Raw genomic sequence first — 19,565 nt, 5'->3', positions numbered from 1 at the left:
CACCCCTCGGCCATGATTTCCTGCTGCGTTTCATGGTGGCGCAACACCGATGTCATCCGCTAGGGGGAAGCAGTCATAATTTAAGCCTCACTGCGCATGCCCGATAAGCATTATTCTACAAACATGGCGGCATCCTACGTGACAGCAGTCAGGACGGCACTTAAAGGTAAAAGTATTAACATTACACGGTGTTAAAAGTAAGCCAGCGACATGCTAACGACCCGCGCTGCCGTCTTCAGAAGCTGTGGCTGAGACTTTCGTGTAATGTAGCGTTACTTTAATCATTTTGAAATATCGTTGAAACATGAAGGTGTCATTTACTTATTCCAGGTGCACACCTGGTTCCCGGCCGGTGGCTCCTTGCGCAGAGGTGTCGGACCCCGGCAGTGTGTCAGTACTCGCGGCTACACGTCTCCCCTGCTGCCGCCCTGTGCGCCTCCAAGACGGAACCGCAGAGGAGCCGCCAGTCCTCCGGTGCACCCGGTGCCAGCACAGGCGACCGGAGAGCCGAGGAGGAGGAGGAGGAGGAGGATGAGGGTCCTGAATACATCCCTCAGAGAAAGGCGAGGAACCCCATGATGGTGATCGGCTATGCCTGGTGAGTCTCTTCACCTCAGTGCCACACACGATACACAAAAAACACGAAAAGCACGTAACAATGTAACGTTAGTTTTCCATGGTGCCTCCTAAAATGTATCCGCAGTAACACCAGTCTTTGCAGAAGCTGATGTAGTACACACAGCTGAAGTACCATTGACCGAAACAATCATATATGATTAGTATAATCTTAGTAACCTGTGTGTGATGCACACACTGCGCATATCACTTTTGAGAGTGGTGTGCATAAAACAATTACACAAATCTATATAATTACAAGTAGCTGAGTGGTCTCATTGACAAAGGATCACTTTCTGAAACTACATAAAAATATTTGTAATATACCCGATGGGGTATGCGTTTGTTAAGATAAATATACAATTAGGAAATTGTTTGACTTTTAATATCAAATAAATGTGTCGTTTTGATGTGGTTTGTATGTTTTTGTACCGTTGATCATTAATAAACATTTATTTCCTTTTTCTTATTTACAGAACAGCAGCAAACAGGGCTTAGAAATATGTGATCATGCAGCTTAAAGTAGGATTTCATTTGTTCATGAGCAAGAAAGTAAAAGCTCAGGTTCAGGTTCAACCTGGAGCAGGTTCCCTCTTAGATTTCCTGCATCCTCCTCATATATATAACATAATATTAGTGTTGATTAATTAGATCTTACAGTCTTTTGCTAGACCATGGTCCGAAGGCAGAGAGCTGCTGGTTTATCTCATTAGCAAAGTGTCAGCCTGTGCGCCAAATCCACCCGTCAGATTGTATTCACTGCTGTAGTCTGCAGGGGCAGTGAATAAGGTAATCGTCTGACATAAAATCAACTCACCTGTTTATAATTTATTAGGTAAATCAAGGTAAAACAAAGATCTGACCCTCAAAAAGAATCCCTAAACTCATATGCGTGTTGAGAGTAGACAAATAGCTCCACTCAATTTAATGTAGGTAACAACAGCAACACAACGCGCATCCTCCAAAAAGGATCAAGTTGATCAGCTCATCTTTACTGAGCAGCATTTAGTGCAAAAATGTTGTATTGGACGCCTTTAACAATGCGTACCACCTAACTGCAAACTGAGTGTAAATGATCAAAGTAACATGGTGTGATAATGTGGGTGGTTCACTATGTGATTTAATTACTTTAAAGAGAACATTAACCTCGTGGCTTGAAATCTGTTAGTTATCTTAACATATCTTGAGTTGCCCACAAAGTCAAATAATAATGTCTCTTCCAGGATGATCGGTCTGCCCACCGGTATCATTGGCTTCATCCTGGCCAAGAGACAAGTGGACAAGAACCGACTGAAGCAGCTGAAGGTCCGTCAGAGGATGAATCGGTCCAATGAGGGAGACTACGCAGGAAGCCGCTACCACAACGACGCACAGGACGTCAAAGTGGACCAATGACGCCCATGAATGTCAGCTCTTCTGAACTAAAGCCCAAAGACTGATCACAGGAAGATATCGACTTCATTAAGCTCCAGTTTATAAAAAGGAAAACTTCATAGGACTCCTCCTTTTTGAGGAGGAGGCAGCAGGAGATCTAAGGAAGGTGCTGAAGGCTGTGCCTTTAATCAGGACCGTTTTCTTTCTTGCTCATGAACAAAGATCTAATATCCTGCATTTGCTGAATGATCCCATATATCTTAGCCATGTTTGCTGATGTTCTGTAAATATAATAAAGGAAATGTTTATTTATGATAAACATTATCATTAACAGTACAAACCACATCAAAACTCCTCACTACACGTTTATTTCATATTAGAAGTCAAACAATGGATATTTACCTTAACAAACGCATACCCCACTGTGTGTGCAGCATATTCCAAGAGTTTTTATGATTCAAAGGACCTATATAACATGGGGCTATACTTATAAAAATATATCACTATGCCACAGTATAGTATATATCAACAGAGTCCTAAAAGGTTGGAAAGTATGTTGAAAATCCTAAAATAAATGCTATTTAAAAAAGTGATAGTCCTACTATTGTATTTTGAAAAAGTATAAGTACATATAGTATATTAAAAAATAAAGTTTGCGAAGCATTTTGAAAGCTAACAAGTAGGCTATCAAACTAATATGGACCCATTTTCACTGTGAATCAAATACTTCCCACTTTATTTGGTCCCTACTACAATATGTAGTATTGACAATTCTCACAGCGTCAATAGTGGATACTTGTATAATAATAGAAAAATAATAGCTTCTTAGTAGATTAGTAGGTCGGGGGAAAATCACTATTCAGAGGATCTTAATATCATGAGCTTGATTTCTGAAAATCCCAAACCTTTTCAGATAAATCTAAGAAGCAACGTGCTTGAGCCCGAGCCTTTAATCAGAATAGTTTCTGAACATCAATCTGGAGGACCATCACATTTATCCTTGATGCTGATATGCTAAAAGTTACATTGCATTTTAGGAATCAGCAACCATTACTGGTATAAATGCAAATTAAAACTCAACTAAAATGTTTATTTGATATGAAAAGCATTGATCTGTATATTTACAAAGACAGCTTCAGCTCCTTGGAGTCAAGTACTAAATGAATGTAACATTATTCTACACTTGTGATGAACATCGACATGAGTACAGGACCAGCTGGGTGGGGTTGACCACTTGGGATCTTTTGGACAATGCCACACAGACTGTTTTTTTTTTGTTGCAAAAACATAGAGAATTTAAATGTAGTAGAGAACAAGACTATGTAAGCCTGGCTCAGATTGGACCCTGGATTGGACACTAGGCTGACTTTTTTACATTTAGAAGTGTGTGTGTGTGTGGAGGGGGGGGGGGGGGGGTGATCATAGGAATACACCTTTATATTAAACGTTCATGTTATGTTGTTCAATGAAAGAATAAAGTTCCACTCAATTAGATTAGAGCAAAAATTTAATTTTTTGTAGAAATCTTTGCATGCATGTCTGCTGTAAATGCTGTTAAATTATTCCTAAATCTTCCGTTTTATTCCCAATAATTTCCCCAAAAGTCTTGTTAATTCCCATGGAAAGTTTTCAACTTTCCTGGATTTTTGCAACCCTACTTGCAGTCAATAATTAAAACCATTGATTGTGTTATCCTATATGGACAACCTTGCTCTGCTGGCAACCTGTGGCTGACCGACACTGAACCGTAACATGAAATATAGAAGCAGACTCAACATGTAACAAAACGCTACCAAGGCCTGTGGGGTACAACTCTTTAGTTGTTATAGAAAAAAGAAAAAACTAATTCAAAAACATTATTTTGAAGGCACTGTAGTGATGCAGAACTTGTATAGCTACAGTATCACAACATGTAGTATTCCCATTCAAGCAAATTGTTAATATAAAGCCATGACAGCAGAATGGAGTCCGTCACTAGATGTACTGATCAGTGTCTAAATCAATCACCAATGTATCAATATTGATGATACAAAGTGTAGATTTCCATACTGGGGTCGGAACAATCAATACCGAATGTTACATTGCGTAACATCCTGTGTTATGCAGATAAACACTTGGTGCAACTTCTTAATGCTGTGTTGTGCGTTAGCCTAACCGCACAGATGACCTCAATCTGTTTAACATTAAAGCCTGTTTTGCCTTTTAACGCAAATAATAAAATAGTTTAAATATATTTGTTAACCTTCACGCTAAGAGTTAACAAATGAGGCAATATACGCTAAATACTTCAACCTGTGACAGAGCTGGTCGGCAGATTTTATACCTCCAAAAAAATAAATTTTGCTCACATGGAGGAATCAGTTTAAATTGAGTCGTTTTACTCAACATTTACATAGTCATCCCCGCTCCATGTCTATTAATATGTACAAATACATGCAGAGAAAAACATGGGTATATACGGATTGCAGTGAATAAATGCTTCAGATGACATTCCAGTGTCTATATTCGGATTAATATTTCTTTTAAACTAATGATAAGTTCCTTAATGGTGTAGACAAGATGCATTGTTTTGTGCAGGGGATTAACCTATGACAAAATATCAAATTCAAACCTTAAACATTTTCACCGGAGTGCGTCAGAATTTTGGAAATAGTTTCTGATTCGAGTGTTAAAAAGCACGGAATGTTGTTTTGAAGGCACTCGTCTGCACCCCGTCGACCGTCGGATGGGTCGAGTACCCTTCAGGTCCGATCACTTGGTCGCAGCACCGATGATCTGCAGCAGGAAGAGGAAGATCTGAACGATGTCGACGTAGAGGGAGAGCGCTGCAAACACGTACTCCTCCGGGCTGATGGAGTGCTTCCTGTTCCCCAACAGCAGCTGAGTGTGGTACGCCAGGAACTACGAGACGAGCAACAAACACTCAGGACAACGCGACAGCTGTAAAAAAAATCAACATTACACGGTACAAAACACTCACCAACGTGAAAGCGATGGCCCCTATAGCTGCATACAGCATGTGAAGCCACAGCATCTACAGAGACAAACATTCAGATCAACCATTTAAGCCTCAAAGAAGGTGCGATGTGCGTGAGTTTTGGTTGACGCACGTATTTGAATGACAGCACAATCGCTGAAATGATCCCCGTCACGAACACCACGATCCCGAGGACACAGAAAAGGCCCTGGCACTTGGTGAAGTCCACCTAGAAAGAGAAACCACAAAAAGCCAAGTTAATGCAACCAGGACTCGCACATGCGGCCATGTGATGGCGGCGCGCCCCACCCACCTTGGTCTGGAAACAGAAGACCGTGACGGCGATACAGACGACGGCTGTGATCCCCAGAGCGAGGAACACGGCTTTAGTGTCATAGTAACTAAAAGCAAAAGAGCAGCAGGGTTGATTCTGGGGGGAAGGGACTGGGATTCTACAACAGAGACATTTCAGGTTGCTTTTACCTGGAAATGGATCCAGTCATGTAGGACAAAGCCAGGGTCTGAAAATAAATATATAAAGTAATTTTCATTTTCATTTATAAATTGAGTAACATCACATGATTTCACAAAAAACAACAACCTGTAAGTGACCTACCTCATCAAAAAAATCTGATTACAAGCTATAAAAGGGATGGAGGAAAACTAAACAGAAAAGAAGGGATTCCCCCTAAAATAGTGAATTATTATCATCATGATATATTACTGCAACATCAACATATTTTGTTGTGCTAAAAACACTCTGCTGAAAGGCAGTCTATGCTCATCTCATCTTATCCGGGGTCGGGTCGCGGGGGCAACAGCTCCAGCAGGGGGCCCCAAATTTCCCTTTCCCATCTACCAGCTCTGACTGGGGGATCCCAAGGCGTTCCCAGGCCAGTGTAAAGATATAATCTCTCCACCTGGTCCTGGGTCTTCCCCGGGGCCTCTTCCCAGCTGGACGTGCCTGGAACACCTCCCAAGGGAGGCGTCCAGGGGGCATCCTTTACCAGATGCCCAAACCACCTCAACGGGCTCCTTTCAACCCAAAGGAGCAGAGGCTCTACTCAGAGCTCCTCGCGGAGGATGGCTGAGCTTCTCAACCTATCTCTAAGGGAGATGCCAGCCACTCTCCTGAGGAAACCCATTTCAGGCCGCTTGTACCCGTGACCTAGTTCTTTCGGTCATGACCCATCCTTCATGACCATAGGTGAGGGCAGGAATGAAGATTGACCGGTAGATCGTGAGCTTTGCCTTTCGGCTCAGCTCACTTTTCGTCACAACGGTGCGGTAAAGCGAGCGAGTCTACGCTCCAGGAAATAAAACATCATAAAACTCAGACGCAGGTACAAGGCATCAAATGCATTATGCAGCCAATTACGCTGACTCACTGCTTAGATATAATATCAAAGTCAAACTTCTGGCATTGAGATAACACAGGCGGGTGGAAACCTCACTGAGAGAGCTGTTAGAATACATCCGAGGGCAGGAAACAGAGTAACTATTCTTTATAAAAGTTAACTGCAAGTGATGTGACTTACAAAGATGGACAGTAGAAGGACGTTCCATGGGAACTTCCTCCTGAAAGGAAAGAGTGAGATTAAAGTTTTGAATGCTGTCATATGAATTATTCTTTACAAGCCTGAGTGCTCACCGGGGGCCTTTGCAGCAGACCAGCACAAGGTGGGTGACGAAGTACACGCCACTGAAAAGGCAAAATACAGGGATTAAGAAATTAATATTATATAATTATATAATATTTTTGATACCACAAAAGAGGTTTGAAGACTCACTATGATGCCCAGTACACGGCTGGATTACGTCGCACGAACAATTTGACAGGTTGGCTGGAAAACACAGTCAGAATCAACAGATGGACACACACACACACACACACACACAAACAAACACATAAAGCACTTGGCCTACTCACACGAACGTGAACACGGCCACGATGGCTGTGGTGAAGAGGAGCTGAGACGCCAAAATCAAGTACACCTGAAAACAGACGCGTGTTACACCCTGAGGCTTCTCTCCTCGCTCCGCGACTCAGACGTGATGCTGACACATGACACATGACTGTGGTCGTTGTGGTTTTGTGCGACAGGTGTGTTTTACCTTTCTTATGAAGGCATGCCGAATGCTCAGTTCATCCCAACCGCCGCCGCTCGCCGCAAACTCGTCACCTGGGTCAGCAGAAACAAAGGTGAGCGCCAACCAAAAAGGAGCCACGGGAGAAAATGACGGTTCAGCACTTTGGGAAATACTGTAATTCCTTTTCTCGCAGAGAGCTACATTCCCTGTTTTTTACTTTATTTTAACTTTATTGCATCAGCACGGCCGTGTTCGACATTCTGCTGATGGGTGTTTCTCTTAAATGTGTCCAACAAACTAGAGCGTTTTTGTTATTGAACATTTGTAAAAAAGAAAGAAAATCCGAACCCATTCAAAGACACAAACTCAAACAGCATCTTACCAGAGCTCAGCATGTCTGAGGAAATAGTGGCCGGCATGACGGGGGGCATGGGCGGGGGGCTGGGGTAGGCAGGCCCCGGAGGCCCCCCATGGTGGGGCTGTCCTTGGTACGGCATGCCAGGAAAGCCCCCCGGCTGCCCAGGGAACAGAGGGGCACTTGGACCGGGAGGGTAGGGGGCCGGAGGCTGGCCCATCTGGGGACCCCCGTAAGAAGGGAATCCGTACGCAGGAGGCGGAGGGTAATTCCCCCCCTGAGGCGCATACAGCGGCCCCCGGGAGTCATCGTACACCGGCGGGTAGTCGGACCGGGACATTGGGCCTGTGAGATAAACATTCGGTCAATGAAAAAGCAGACAACAGGGTGAGAGAATAGTAGGGAGCAAACACATGGCCAGTTATTACACAGCTTCTCACATATCACTTTACATCAGTATCTCCAGCCTTGAAATTTTCCCCTATACATCACCATGGCAACGCATGAAAATGTAAAATGCGAGGGTGCTGGAGCCGCCACGTCTTCCCCTCCTGGGTAAGTTTAGTTAACTTTTGTTACCAGCGGCTGCCCGCATCCAGTTCAAAACATTGGTACTGACGTACCATGCTGTGAATGGATCGGGACCAGTCTACATCCGGGACATGGTGAAACCCTACATCCCAACCCGCACACTCCGATCTGCATCTGCCGAGCGGCTTGTTCCTCCCTCACTGAGAGAAAAGCACTCGACGAGATCGCGACTCTTTGCTGTCCTGCTCCCAGATGGTGGAACGAGCTCTCTGATGACATCAGGACCGCAGAGAGCCTCTACGTCTTCCGTCGAAAACTCAAGACACACCTTTTTAGACTCTACCTTGACTAAAACACTAGCAAACCGTAGCACTAACAAATGATAGCACTTAAATTGTACTTATAATGGCACTTTTCTATAACATGTTTTGTAACTGCTTATTTGATGAAAATGTACTTTCTTCTGTGTTATGTGGAAATGCACTTATTGTACGTCGTTTTGGATAAAAGCGTCAGCTAAATGACATGTTAAACGTGTTAACTTATCATAAGATGAACACTTAGCGGTTGACGTCTCATGGAGGATGCTTGCTAACGCTATTATGTTAAATGCAGTGTAGTAAATCGGTGAATTATTGTAGCCTCTCTTTTTGTTCGTTTGCTTTGAATAGTTAACCTTCACTTAAACTTCATATAACACAATTCCGATAGATCTACTCCAGCAAAATAAAAACTATGATACTAAAGCATACAATGTGATAATTAAAGCAGTTTTCAGAGGCTCGTGCTCCCTCAGGTGAAGGAGTCGGGACAGAGCATCATGCTCTTCACTTGTCATGTTCTCGTCATCCGTCTCTTTTAAACGAATATTTGCACTTACATTTTGTGTTTCTATTTAATGTATCCATTATGATGATTACATTTGTATTAACTTGTTACTCAAATTGGAATCGTTATTGAATGGAAATAAACGACCACACGTTGTAGCCAGAATGAATACTTGCCTCTGTTCACACGCTCCTTCATTGTGGTAAATAATCATTCGATTTTTCAACTAATCAAAGAAATAGTCATTAGAGATTAGTCGATTACAAAAATAATTGTTAGTTGCAGCCCTATGTGGTTTAAATTAAAATTAATAAATGTTGGTACTTCAGCAGAATACCGTTTTATTCCCCAAAAATGAAACCACTTTTATTAACCTTTGAAACACAATATCTCCCAAAATGGATTCACAGACTTAGCAGATGATCTGTGACTCGCTACAAAATTACAATAACTAAGCCAATATTAAGAAAAGACAGAACTGTGTTTCAAAGGAGGTTTCCTTTTGGCTCACTGGGGGAATACGCACAGTAAAGGAATTCAAGAGCTGCCGCCACATGCTGCCATTACCTCACACCCAGAGCACCAAGCAACAGGACAGAAAACACTGAATGGAAAAAGTGTTTCAGAGAATCTGAGCAGGGCCCATCCCCTGCCTGGTCAATGAGACACTGTTGAGCAGACGGGAGGCCGAAAAAGTATTTGGATAGAAGGGCGTAACTCTTCCGTTGGAACGGTGGGTCATTCTGAGAAAAGAGTTCAAACTGTTTTCCCTATTGGATTATCACATGTAGTCATGATGATGTATCAGAGTATATCTGCTGCACATTGTTTCCAATCTGTTTACGTCCATGTCACTTAACAAAGCAGAATTCATCAAATATCTTGTTGAAACATCAGTGACATCACAGGCAGCGAGGCCTTGTGCGACTGATGTCCTGCCAAGGTACTGACGAATACCTAGAGAGAGAAGGAACCGGTTTGACCAAAGCTCAACCTTCTCCTTCAGACTGTTTTAGGATTTGTTTCAACTGACTTTTTATTGGCGAGTGACTACTAGCGAGTCCTTTATGCAATCAACCTTTCTGTATTCTGCTCTGCCAACATGCAGAATAATCAATGATAAAGATCATTGTTTATCAGATCACCAAGACATATTTGCCAAGGGTTTGTGTCTGTGACAAAGGACTTATGCCAATTACACATGAGGGAAATTAATTACTTTGTTTAAAAAAATGTCAGTTCACAAAAAAAAGTAATCACAACTGACCTTCTTAGGTTCACCCACAATACAAACAATAATATAGTTACGAAGACTGACAAGGTGCCATGGAGGGAGGGGGGGGGCTTGCATTGGACCATCAGACTTGGTTCCTTCTAGATCAGTGGTTCTCAACTGGTCTGGCTCCGGGACCCACCATCACCCCTTAATGACAAGCCGCGACCCAAATTGAGAAACATTCTCAACATCTCAAATTTATTCAAAATCAAGTTCATAAGCTGAATTTTATATTTAGGATGTTTAATTATCCTAAAAACCCAATGTCTCCCCCATATCAGAATGGTTTGACCCAACCTGGCACACGCTGCTGAAAACATGAACAGACAGCCGGCAAAGAAAACGACACTCCGCTGCAATAAAAAAGTCCACAGGATGAATTTTTTTTTTCACATGCAAAGGCCCGCTACCCACCTGTTGAGAATCACTGTTCTAGATCAGTGTTTTTTTCCCATGCAACGGCCCGCGACCACGGGTCCGCGACCCACTTGTGGGTCCCGACCCACCAGTTGAGAACCACTGTTCTAGATCAACTGAAGGCCCAACGGTCTCAATAAATAACTATTAAATCAGGATTCAGTCTAGTCTGCCAGACCAATTCAGGAGTGGAGCAACTTATGTTCCAAATAGCTAAGCAGATAAGTGACACAATCTTTCACTTGGTGATTCAAGACGGCAACGCCATTAGACAAACACAATGTCGGTCTTACGGATCTGAATAAGCCTGCATCAACATTAAGGACAGCATATTCTTCAAACCTTTTTTGGTATCTTAGTGGACAAAAAATGAACAGAATACCCATCAATCATGATGGCTTCTCATTTTGGTTTGGTTGGTAGGGTCAATTGATGTCTCAGTATATATCGAGGTGATATTGCTCTGCAAATTTGAAAATATATAAAGACATGAGAATGTGACATTTATGCATGGGCATAAAAGGCGAATTTAAGAAGATATGTAAAAACCAGACCTCAGAGAGTTAATTAACAGAATGTTACCTCATTCCTTAAAAACATTATAATTTGAATCAAAATGACAACTTTTACTAATACATCATCCATCAGAAACTTGATCGAAGAGCAACAAAAAGTTTGAATTATGAGTAACAAATTATCTAGCAGCCATATTGAATTTGTTTCGCCACCATTGAATTTCTTACATAATTATATTAACAGACACTGGTGACGAAACTTTTTAGAATATACATTAACCTATTTGTTTAACATGGAAATATTTTTTCACTTAACATTGAAATTATTCCCCAAAGAGAAATTCTCGCTCGATCTACCTTATCATATAATCCAAAAAGCGGTCTTAAGGTGATCGAGCTAAATATTGTCACGAGTGTAATACTTGTAGTCGGTGCCGGGCCCTCGGGAGAATGAATGCTGGCTCAAAGACTTTAGTCGGAATGTACTTTTGTGAACAAACAACTATGTTCGTGTAGACGAGAAGTCCCCATTTGACAGTCCGTAGCATCCATTACTTTAACTGTACCTAAACTAAACTTGGAAGTTTCCTTGGCCAAACACCGTCGTGGCTCAGCTGCCTTCACCGCGTCCAGGCCACGCGCACTCCACCCAATGGACCTGGGCTCGCGAGAAGCCCTCTCAGGTGAGCGGGGTTAGCCCGCAGCTAACCAGCTCCTCAACAGCGCTCAACAGGTCCAACGCTACGGAAACACGACAATGTCCACGGAGAACTGCCTCTACTCACCAGAGTAAATGATGCCGGCGGAGAAGCAGTCTGGTCGTTGCCGTCCACAGCGGCGTAATGTCCGAACCGAAGCGTTTCCCGGTGTGGGCCACGCCCTCTGTTTACTCTGAAGTACGGAGGCGAGTCTGTACACTGGGCTGACGTCACGTTGTGCGTGCGCGTGCGTCTGTTATCATGGCTGCCCTGCTGCTCTGTGTCGAGCGGCGGTACCCAGATGTGAGACAGCGGGGAAGAACACTTCCTGTACGGCACGGCGGAGCCGGGCGGAGTCCGTGAGAATCTGACACACGTGCGTGTGCGCGTGTATTTGCCACACGGCTTGACGGGCTTAGCTTTTAGCTGACTCATTTCTATATCTATTCTACAGGCACTTTTCATATTACTGAATAAAGGTGCAATGCAACTAAATACAATTAACTAAATGATTCACTAATTGAGCATTTCCATTCAGTTAAATATATTTATTTCTTTTAGAGTACAAATGTAGTTTTCATTCTCCTGCATTCATCTTCACATTCACACATTGTTCCTTTTGCAATAAAGATAGTATGATATGGCTAATGGATGTATGTATGGAAAGAGAGGACTTTTACCAGTCACTGGGTCTTTGGGTCCTGCATTTCCATTACTTTATAAAACCACTAATATCAATAATAATAATGTTTATCATTTGTGCAGATTAAATGACAATGCAATACCACAATAATAATGTTCTGAATCATAATAATCACATACATTTAAAAATGGGCATTTTCTCTGAGTGGCTTTTGCAATATTTATTTTGCCACCATGCTTTTTTATTAAGAGAAACCTGATTCAAGATAACTAAACAGACGCTGACATCCAAAACTGATCAAATCAGCTGTTCTGTACAGTGAGAAAAACAAACAAACACAAGACCATATTCAGACACCCAGTAAACCATTTGCATCAATGTGAAACTGGCACATTCTCCGCTCTGCATTCGGCTGCGGTCAGCTCATACAAACTTGAGAACCAGCTTCTTGGTGAGAGTGTATTTGGGCTGCGGCATTTGTTTGTGGTTTTTATATATTCCTTTGCTGACCTCCCTGTTCACACGTGTCAGCACAGTGAGAATATCATCATTCGCCAAACTGCACAGAAAGCAGAGGAAACACGTTACAAACTGTAAACCTTTCTCAAATTGTGAGTAGGTTTCAGTACAACATTATCATGACATATTGGCAGCACAGTAGATTTATCTGATAAAAAAGCACCGCCACAGAAGCTTTGACAGAATTATCCCCTTTCTTTTGGGTGTTTATTAAAAGGTTTATTACGTATGGGCGATGGTGGTGCATGGAGTAGTGCAGTGCGCTGGGGGCAGCAAGGTTGGTGGTTCAAATCCTGGCTTCCCCATGTGCCATGTCGAAGTGTCTCTGAGCAAGACACCTAACCCCTAATTGCTCCCCAGGCAAAAATGTAATGCATGGGTTATAATGTAATGTAAGTCGCTTTGGATAAAAGCGTCAGCTAAATAACATGTAATGTAATGTAATGTACGTGAGCATGTTACTACTAGCACTGCTGACTCTCTTAATATGTATCAGTTCCCTTGTATACAAGTCCTACTTTTTAACTTTGAATGAGGAGTTTGCAGGCGGCCAAAGACTTTCCCAAACTGAAGCTAGACAAAAAGACTCAACATCAGCCTCCTCCTAAACGGTGGGTGGAGGGTCTCTCACCTTTCTGCTGACCTCTCCAGCTGAGTGCACAGCTGCTGAATGTAGATGGAGCCCGTGGAAGTGTTTCGAAACGACTTGCACTGTGGCACGGTGGCCATCCCCAGCAGGAAGTCGGCCTCCCACGGAACGGTCTCGCCTTTTATAGGACCAGCGTCTTCCTCCAGGCGGCTCTGTCTGACCCCCTCCTCCTGTGCCGGTGAGGGGGGGTGCGGCAAGGATCCTCCCTGGTATCCGCTTCCCTGACACGCTTGGATGAAGAAGAGTTTGGGCTTCCCTGCCAAGCTGGGTGCCCCCCTGCTGGTGAAGGGCTGGGTCAGGTCTGTTATGCACACCCGCTGCTCATCGGACCCAAAGACACATTCCATCTCCCCATGGGAAAGCACGCACACCACCTGGTTCAGACATGTTTAGTGTTAAGTTGTGCTGTGTATCAAAAGAACCAATCAAATTGTCTTGACTGGACCTGTCTAAGTGGCAAAAGAAAATTATGTAAAAACCATCCCAGTTTAATTTAAAAGGCATTTCATGACATGCTTATAGATTTTGAAGTGATTTTGAGACTTGTAGAAACACTACAGCCAGCAGCCTTTTAGTTAGCAAAAAGGTTAGAAACAGGACAACAGCCACCATGGTCCAGTCCAAAGGACTTATCAGCCTAACTAACAAATATGTTACAGCTCTGCTGTTTAATCTCTCACATGAGAGACGTTGATCTTCTCATTCAACTCTTAAAAAAAAAGAGAAATGACCTAAATTGCTAATTACTGTCAAACGAGTCCTCTAAGTGTAGTCACTGTTGTAACATCCCTGGGAGTGTGTGACCCTGCTCACCAATGCATCATCATTCCCAAAATTCCGTGAGCCGAGCTTCTGTAGTTCCTGTTGCATGGCTTCTGCAGTCAAGTTGTTGTATACCAACATGGTAAATCCAAGGCGGGAGAACAATGAGCACAGAGCATCTGTGTCATGTAAAAGAAAGACAAATTGAAACATTACACTAGATTGATGATCCTATAAGGTCATTTAAAAACATCAACAAACAAACATCAACTTTGGGGATCCTTGACCTGTACTGCTGCTGCTAAGGAACTCATAGATTAAAACTGTACATGAATAACACAGCTCACACGGTTGATAAATATCATGGAGACCTACTCTCATCCTCCTGGGTTCCTTTTCGGTTTCTCAGCTCCCGTCCAAGGAAGTCCTCATTATTAATGACCACACACAAACCACGTGGTTTATGAATCAAAGAGTAGTACTCGGTCTACGGGGCACAAGCACAGCATCATATATAACTCCAAAAGATGTATTTTCTAATAAATTTGAGAAAGATATTTTGTGCAAATAGTTACATGATCGGATAGAGGAGATGGGTTTATATTTGGTTCTGAATCAGAGCAAACACTCATTCCTCGATCTAGGAACCAAAACAGAGATCTATGCATCATTAAAAACAATATAATAAGGGTGAATATCTATAGCAGTGAGGGGGGTGGAAGGCTAATCAGTAATGGAAATAATTTAATGTCAGTGTCTTCAAATGAATGGAAAGTCAGTGAGTAATGCAGATAAAGAAAGGGACTCACAGCGGGACTGAGTCTCATATATCGACACATCAACTGGTGGCTGAGAGGTGTTGCTTACCCTCTGTAGGTGCAAAACAGGCTTACAGTTTCATTTAAACTGGCGCAGTATAGTATTAACTTTATACAAGCAGAGATTTATACACACCCCCGGTGATCCAATGTTGACATGAGATCCTGTGGTTTGAGGTCGCCGGGTTGCCCCTAAAAGAGAAAACAATCATTCTGTGAGTTTCACAGTCATACAACACTTAAATCTGTATGTGCATGTGTGTAAGTGCAGATGATACCGTCAATGTAGCGCTGTATTGTTGATGCCAGTTGATGATCAAATCCCTGCACCACTGTATGCAACTCCCTGAGATTTGTAGGGGACAATGAACCAGTCTTTTCCATTTCAGCAAACACGTCCAGTGCCGTCTGTATTTAACAGAGCAGACTTTCTCATTTGTTTCTACAAAAGTGTGTTGGCTTTGCAAATGCATCACAACCAGGAATGACTTCCAGTCACTTAAGTAATAGAATTACTTGAAATGAATAACAGTAAAGCTCATTAGCCAGGCCAACAACAAAGCAAGCAATGACATCAAAAATCAATCATTTTTGAGTAAGTTGCAGGTAAGTTTCTGAGTAGTGTTATTAGTTTATTTTAGCATATCGGTGTTACTGAAATAATGATTTTTTTCCTTTTTTCTCTGAGGAGAGTGACCCGTAAATGTCAGAACATATACGCGGGTGAGTGGGTGCGTTCTCACCTTGCATGTCTCCATCTGTCTTCTGCCTAGCAGAGGGCCCAAAATAAACTTCATCTTTGTCAGATTTTCCTGAGTTATGTCCTGATCCACTTTGTACAGCATCACCCTGAAAGACACAAAAGACCACAGGGAATAGCGTTGCATTGTACTGCTGGCGTACAGTGAGTTTCTCCGTCCCTTCACACATATACCTGTATTCTGACAGGATGGGGTTTGCATCCGCTACTTCTGGGGGGCTGCTGTCTGGCTCCAGCAAGTCGAGGAGATCTGCTCGACGGATAGTTTGGAGGAGCTCAAAAAGGAACAAGTTGTTCTCCAGCAGACCGTTTTCTTCCAGTCTCTGGAAAAGGTCTTTTGCATTACTGATCTGTATGACAACAACCAGGAAAAAGACACACTTTTGAGAAGTAAAACAAGATGAAGACAATATATGAGAAAATTAGCGATGGGAGAGCAGTACTGTCCAGAAGTCTACATTGTACAGGGCTTAATGTTCAAATATGATGTTTGGCCCACATCAGAACTTTTTTCCTTGGCATTTCATATGAATGTTTGAAAAACACCCCCACAAATAAAATATATTATGTGATGCTCACTTGCTGACATTTTAACAAACCTGAGTGATCTGCACATTAAAGTACAACCTGGAAAACCCACTGATACGACTTATCTCACCGAGGTTGTTTGTGGCAGAGATGGAAATATGAAAGTAGCCTGAATTGTTGCGGAAAACCAATCTTATTTCTGACTCCAACACACTGAAGAAAATCAGATGTTGCATGAGAGCAAAGGAATAAAAAAAAAAATCGGGTTTGGGTCATATTTGCCTGTAATGTAAACATACCTTTGCACACTGTCGCAAAAACTGCTATTTGGGTTATAAACTTAGCTCATACAAACTTGAGCTATTCAAGTTAGTTAAGTAAAATAGTTAAGTAATAGTAAGTTATAAAAGTATTATTTAAACAACCACAGCACAAGCTTCTCTGCTGGATAACATACTGATTTTTAAGAAGGAAAGAAAACTGCCCATAGTTACTGATCAATGAGATATTGATTTATCCGACGTGGGTGTAAAGACAAGCGCGAAGTAAACAGTGTGATTGTTCACCCCCTCCAGACGTTTCCTCTTGATGACATCTCGACACAAGAAGCAGAGCGATGCCACCTCAGAGGACTCCAGGTCCTCGTCGATGCGAGACAGCATCAGTCTGTCCATCACAGAGCCGGTCCCACCACCACGGGCCGACGCTGCGCTCACTGCGCCGTACAGGTGGTTGCTATCAGGGAGGCAGAATCCGAGCCAGGAAGCAGGCACCGAGGCAAAGTGACCAGTTGTTGGGTGGAGCTAAAGCATGACAGGATAAGCACAACATGATATTGAATGATCGACAAATACACCTCTATACTACTTGTGGATGAATATTTTATTTAAGTCATTAATGATAAACATATCAGAAGGATCAGTAAAAATACTGTAGACATATTGTACTTGTGCTGATTATTTTTAAAGCACTTTATCCTAGTGTAGGAAGTCTGGCTATGTTTCAGACACAATATATTTATGTTCATGAGGTATATTATTAGCTAGTCATCTCGTAATGCTTGATTTTATGTATCATCATTTACTAATAATATACACTCACCGGCCACTTTATTAGGTACACCTGTCCAATACTCGTTAACACTTAATTTCTAAGCAGCCAATCACATGGCGGCAACTCAGTGCATTTAGGCATGTAGACATTGTCAAGACAATCTCCTGCAGTTCAAACCGAGCATCAGTATGGGGAAGAAAGGTGATTTGAGTGACTTTGAACGTGGCATGATTGTTGGTGCCAGAAGGGCTGGTCTGAGTATTTCAGAAACTGCTAATCTACTGGGATTTTCACGCACAACCATCTCTAGGGTTTACAGAGAATGGAAAAAACATCCAGTGAGCGGCAGTTCTGTGGGCGGAAATGCCTTGTTGATGCCAGAGGTCAGAGGAGAATGGCCAGACTGGTTCGAGCTGATAGAAGGGCAACAGTGACTCAAATAACCACCCGTTACAACCAAGGTGGGCATAAGAGCATCTCTGAACGCACAGTACGTCGAACTTTGAGGCAGATGGGCTACAGCAGCAGAAGACCACACCGGGTGCCACTCCTTTCAGCTAAGAACAGGAAACTGAGGCTACAATTTGCACAAGCTCATCGAAATTGGACAATAGAAGATTGGAAAAACGTTGCCTGGTCTGATGAGTCTCGATTTCTGCTGCGACATTCGGATGGTAGGGTCAGAATTTGGCGTCTACAACATGAAAGCATGGATCCATCCTGCCTTGTATCAACGGTTCAGGCTGGTGGTGGTGGTGTCATGGTGTGGGGAATATTTTCTTGGCACTCTTTGGGCCCCTTGGTACCAATTGAGCATCGTTGCAACGCCACAGCCTACCTGAGTATTGTTGCTGACCATGTCCATCCCTTTATGACCACAATGTACCCAACTTCTGATGGCTACTTTCAGCAGGATAATGCGCCATGTCATAAAGCTGGAATCATCTCAGACTGGTTTCTTGAACATGACAATGAGTTCGCTGTACTCAAATGGCCTCCACAATCACCAGATCTCAATCCAATAGAGCATCTTTGGGATGTGGTGGAACGGGAGATTCGCATCATGGATGTGCAGCCGACAAATCTGCGGCAACTGTGTGATGCCATCATGTCAATATGGACCAAACTCCCTGAGGAATGCTTCCAGCACCTTGTTGAATCTATGCCACGAAGAATTGAGGCAGTTCTGAAGGCAAAAGGGGGTCCAACCCGTTACTAGCATGGGGTACCTAATAAAGTGGCCGGTGAGTGTATATTAATTAGGATAGGTCATATTAGTGTGTTTTATTCACTGAGATGACCACTCGTACTAAAACTCGAGAACATGAGAATCTGCTGTAATAAGTTTTAGAAAGTTGACAGGTGAGACAAAAACAATAAAGTTAAATCAAATTAGTTCAACGTTATTATATAATTGCAGTCAACAGCCTGAGCTTTGAGGTTTTCGAAGTACTTTAACGTTTCATGACTAGCTAACGTTATTTAGCTTAGAGGTACAGACGGTACGAGTTAGCTAAGTCATCGTTTACTTCATCTCATGCAGGTAAGAATATTACGTTAAAACGTTTCACTGCCAGTTTGTGTCCACGAAAAACTCTTCTGTAATTCGGTCATTTTGGCAGCGATGTATTCACAAATAAACTTACAGTTCTTTTTTCGAGTTGTTCAAACGCCGCTCTTCGCTGGTTTTACTTTCGGAGGAAGTGTTATTTCTTTAGTGCAGAAATTTGTCACTTCCGCTTGAAACCATCAAAAGAAAAGCTCTGCTATCGCCCGTGAGGGTTCTTCTTCCTCTTCTTCTTCTTCTTTAGGGTTTATCGGCAGCTGATAAATGTTTATGGTTTATGCTGCACTACCGCCATCTTCCGGATTTATTTCTCTGTTATATCATATCCTTATTTCATGTTCTTTTCACCAGACCTGTTCTTAATAAAACATTTTAAATAGTTTCTCTACATTGTTCATTCTCCCCACTCTCTAGTATTTCCTTCACTCCTGTCCCTTTTATTCCAATTTTTTATTTTGAATAGTATACAAATGTCTTCCTTTATTTTCCCTATCCCACTGCTGTTGCCAATTTCTAATGGTTTATTTCCATATTACACTCTTTCCCTCCGATTTTGACAGCTTAATATTTGCCTCAATATACTCTTTTT

The 19,565-nt window shown here is 42.5% G+C and overlaps 3 protein-coding genes across 3 annotated transcripts; 1 reads left to right on the top strand and 2 right to left on the bottom strand.

The window, feature by feature from the left end:
* The first annotated feature begins 57 nt into the window (after nucleotides 1-57).
* si:ch73-71c20.5 (DUF4748 domain-containing protein) lies at nucleotides 58-2,686 on the top strand. Its single transcript, XM_037458345.2, has 3 exons — nucleotides 58-166; nucleotides 331-598; nucleotides 1,839-2,686. Exons 1-3 carry the CDS (start codon nucleotides 97-99, stop codon nucleotides 2,008-2,010), a joined length of 510 nt encoding a protein of 169 aa, XP_037314242.2. The 5' UTR covers nucleotides 58-96; the 3' UTR covers nucleotides 2,011-2,686.
* A 1,510-nt stretch (nucleotides 2,687-4,196) lies between these two features.
* LOC119209193 (protein lifeguard 3-like) lies at nucleotides 4,197-12,008 on the bottom strand. The gene is made up of 12 exons (XM_037458316.2): nucleotides 11,765-12,008; nucleotides 7,440-7,757; nucleotides 7,082-7,149; nucleotides 6,897-6,961; nucleotides 6,757-6,810; nucleotides 6,618-6,668; nucleotides 6,505-6,544; nucleotides 5,450-5,487; nucleotides 5,280-5,367; nucleotides 5,100-5,195; nucleotides 4,970-5,023; nucleotides 4,197-4,890 (listed from the first exon to the last, which is right to left on the bottom strand). Exons 2-12 carry the CDS (start codon nucleotides 7,750-7,752, stop codon nucleotides 4,741-4,743), a joined length of 1,017 nt encoding a protein of 338 aa, XP_037314213.1. The 5' UTR covers nucleotides 7,753-7,757; nucleotides 11,765-12,008; the 3' UTR covers nucleotides 4,197-4,740.
* Nucleotides 12,009-12,212: 204 nt separating this feature from the next.
* On the bottom strand, nucleotides 12,213-19,197 carry LOC119209177 (caspase-8). The gene is made up of 12 exons (XM_037458275.2): nucleotides 19,056-19,197; nucleotides 16,923-17,159; nucleotides 16,003-16,178; nucleotides 15,812-15,917; nucleotides 15,347-15,476; nucleotides 15,205-15,260; nucleotides 15,060-15,120; nucleotides 14,826-14,890; nucleotides 14,626-14,737; nucleotides 14,302-14,429; nucleotides 13,471-13,862; nucleotides 12,213-12,879 (listed from the first exon to the last, which is right to left on the bottom strand). Exons 2-12 carry the CDS (start codon nucleotides 17,028-17,030, stop codon nucleotides 12,744-12,746), a joined length of 1,470 nt encoding a protein of 489 aa, XP_037314172.2. The 5' UTR covers nucleotides 17,031-17,159; nucleotides 19,056-19,197; the 3' UTR covers nucleotides 12,213-12,743.
* Between the last annotated feature and the right edge of the window lie 368 nt (nucleotides 19,198-19,565).

The sequence above is a fragment of the Pungitius pungitius genome, chromosome 15 (genome assembly GCF_949316345.1).
Source record: "Pungitius pungitius chromosome 15, fPunPun2.1, whole genome shotgun sequence".
Lineage (NCBI taxonomy): Eukaryota > Metazoa > Chordata > Actinopteri > Perciformes > Gasterosteidae > Pungitius > Pungitius pungitius.
This window is presented reverse-complemented; position numbering and strand designations above follow the sequence as displayed.

Bases quoted from the DNA above. Each gene is read 5' to 3' on its own strand.
- si:ch73-71c20.5 (XM_037458345.2), top strand. From the start codon at position 97: ATGCCCGATAAGCATTATTCTACAAACATGGCGGCATCCTACGTGACA. The intron at 167-330 runs GTAAAAGTATTA...TACTTATTCCAG, and splicing joins AGTCAGGACGGCACTTAAAG to GTGCACACCTGGTTCCCGGC. The intron at 599-1,838 runs GTGAGTCTCTTC...TGTCTCTTCCAG, and splicing joins ATGGTGATCGGCTATGCCTG to GATGATCGGTCTGCCCACCG.
- LOC119209193 (XM_037458316.2), bottom strand. From the start codon at position 7,752: ATGTCCCGGTCCGACTACCCGCCGGTGTACGATGACTCCCGGGGGCCG. The intron at 6,962-7,081 runs GTAAAACACACC...GTCTGTTTTCAG, and splicing joins GGCATGCCTTCATAAGAAAG to GTGTACTTGATTTTGGCGTC. The intron at 5,368-5,449 runs GTAAAAGCAACC...TTTTGCTTTTAG, and splicing joins ATGACTGGATCCATTTCCAG to TTACTATGACACTAAAGCCG.
- LOC119209177 (XM_037458275.2), bottom strand. From the start codon at position 17,030: ATGGACAGACTGATGCTGTCTCGCATCGACGAGGACCTGGAGTCCTCT. The intron at 15,121-15,204 runs GTGTGTATAAAT...TTGCACCTACAG, and splicing joins TCAACATTGGATCACCGGGG to AGGGTAAGCAACACCTCTCA. The intron at 13,863-14,301 runs GTGAGCAGGGTC...TGTCTGAACCAG, and splicing joins TTGGGAATGATGATGCATTG to GTGGTGTGCGTGCTTTCCCA.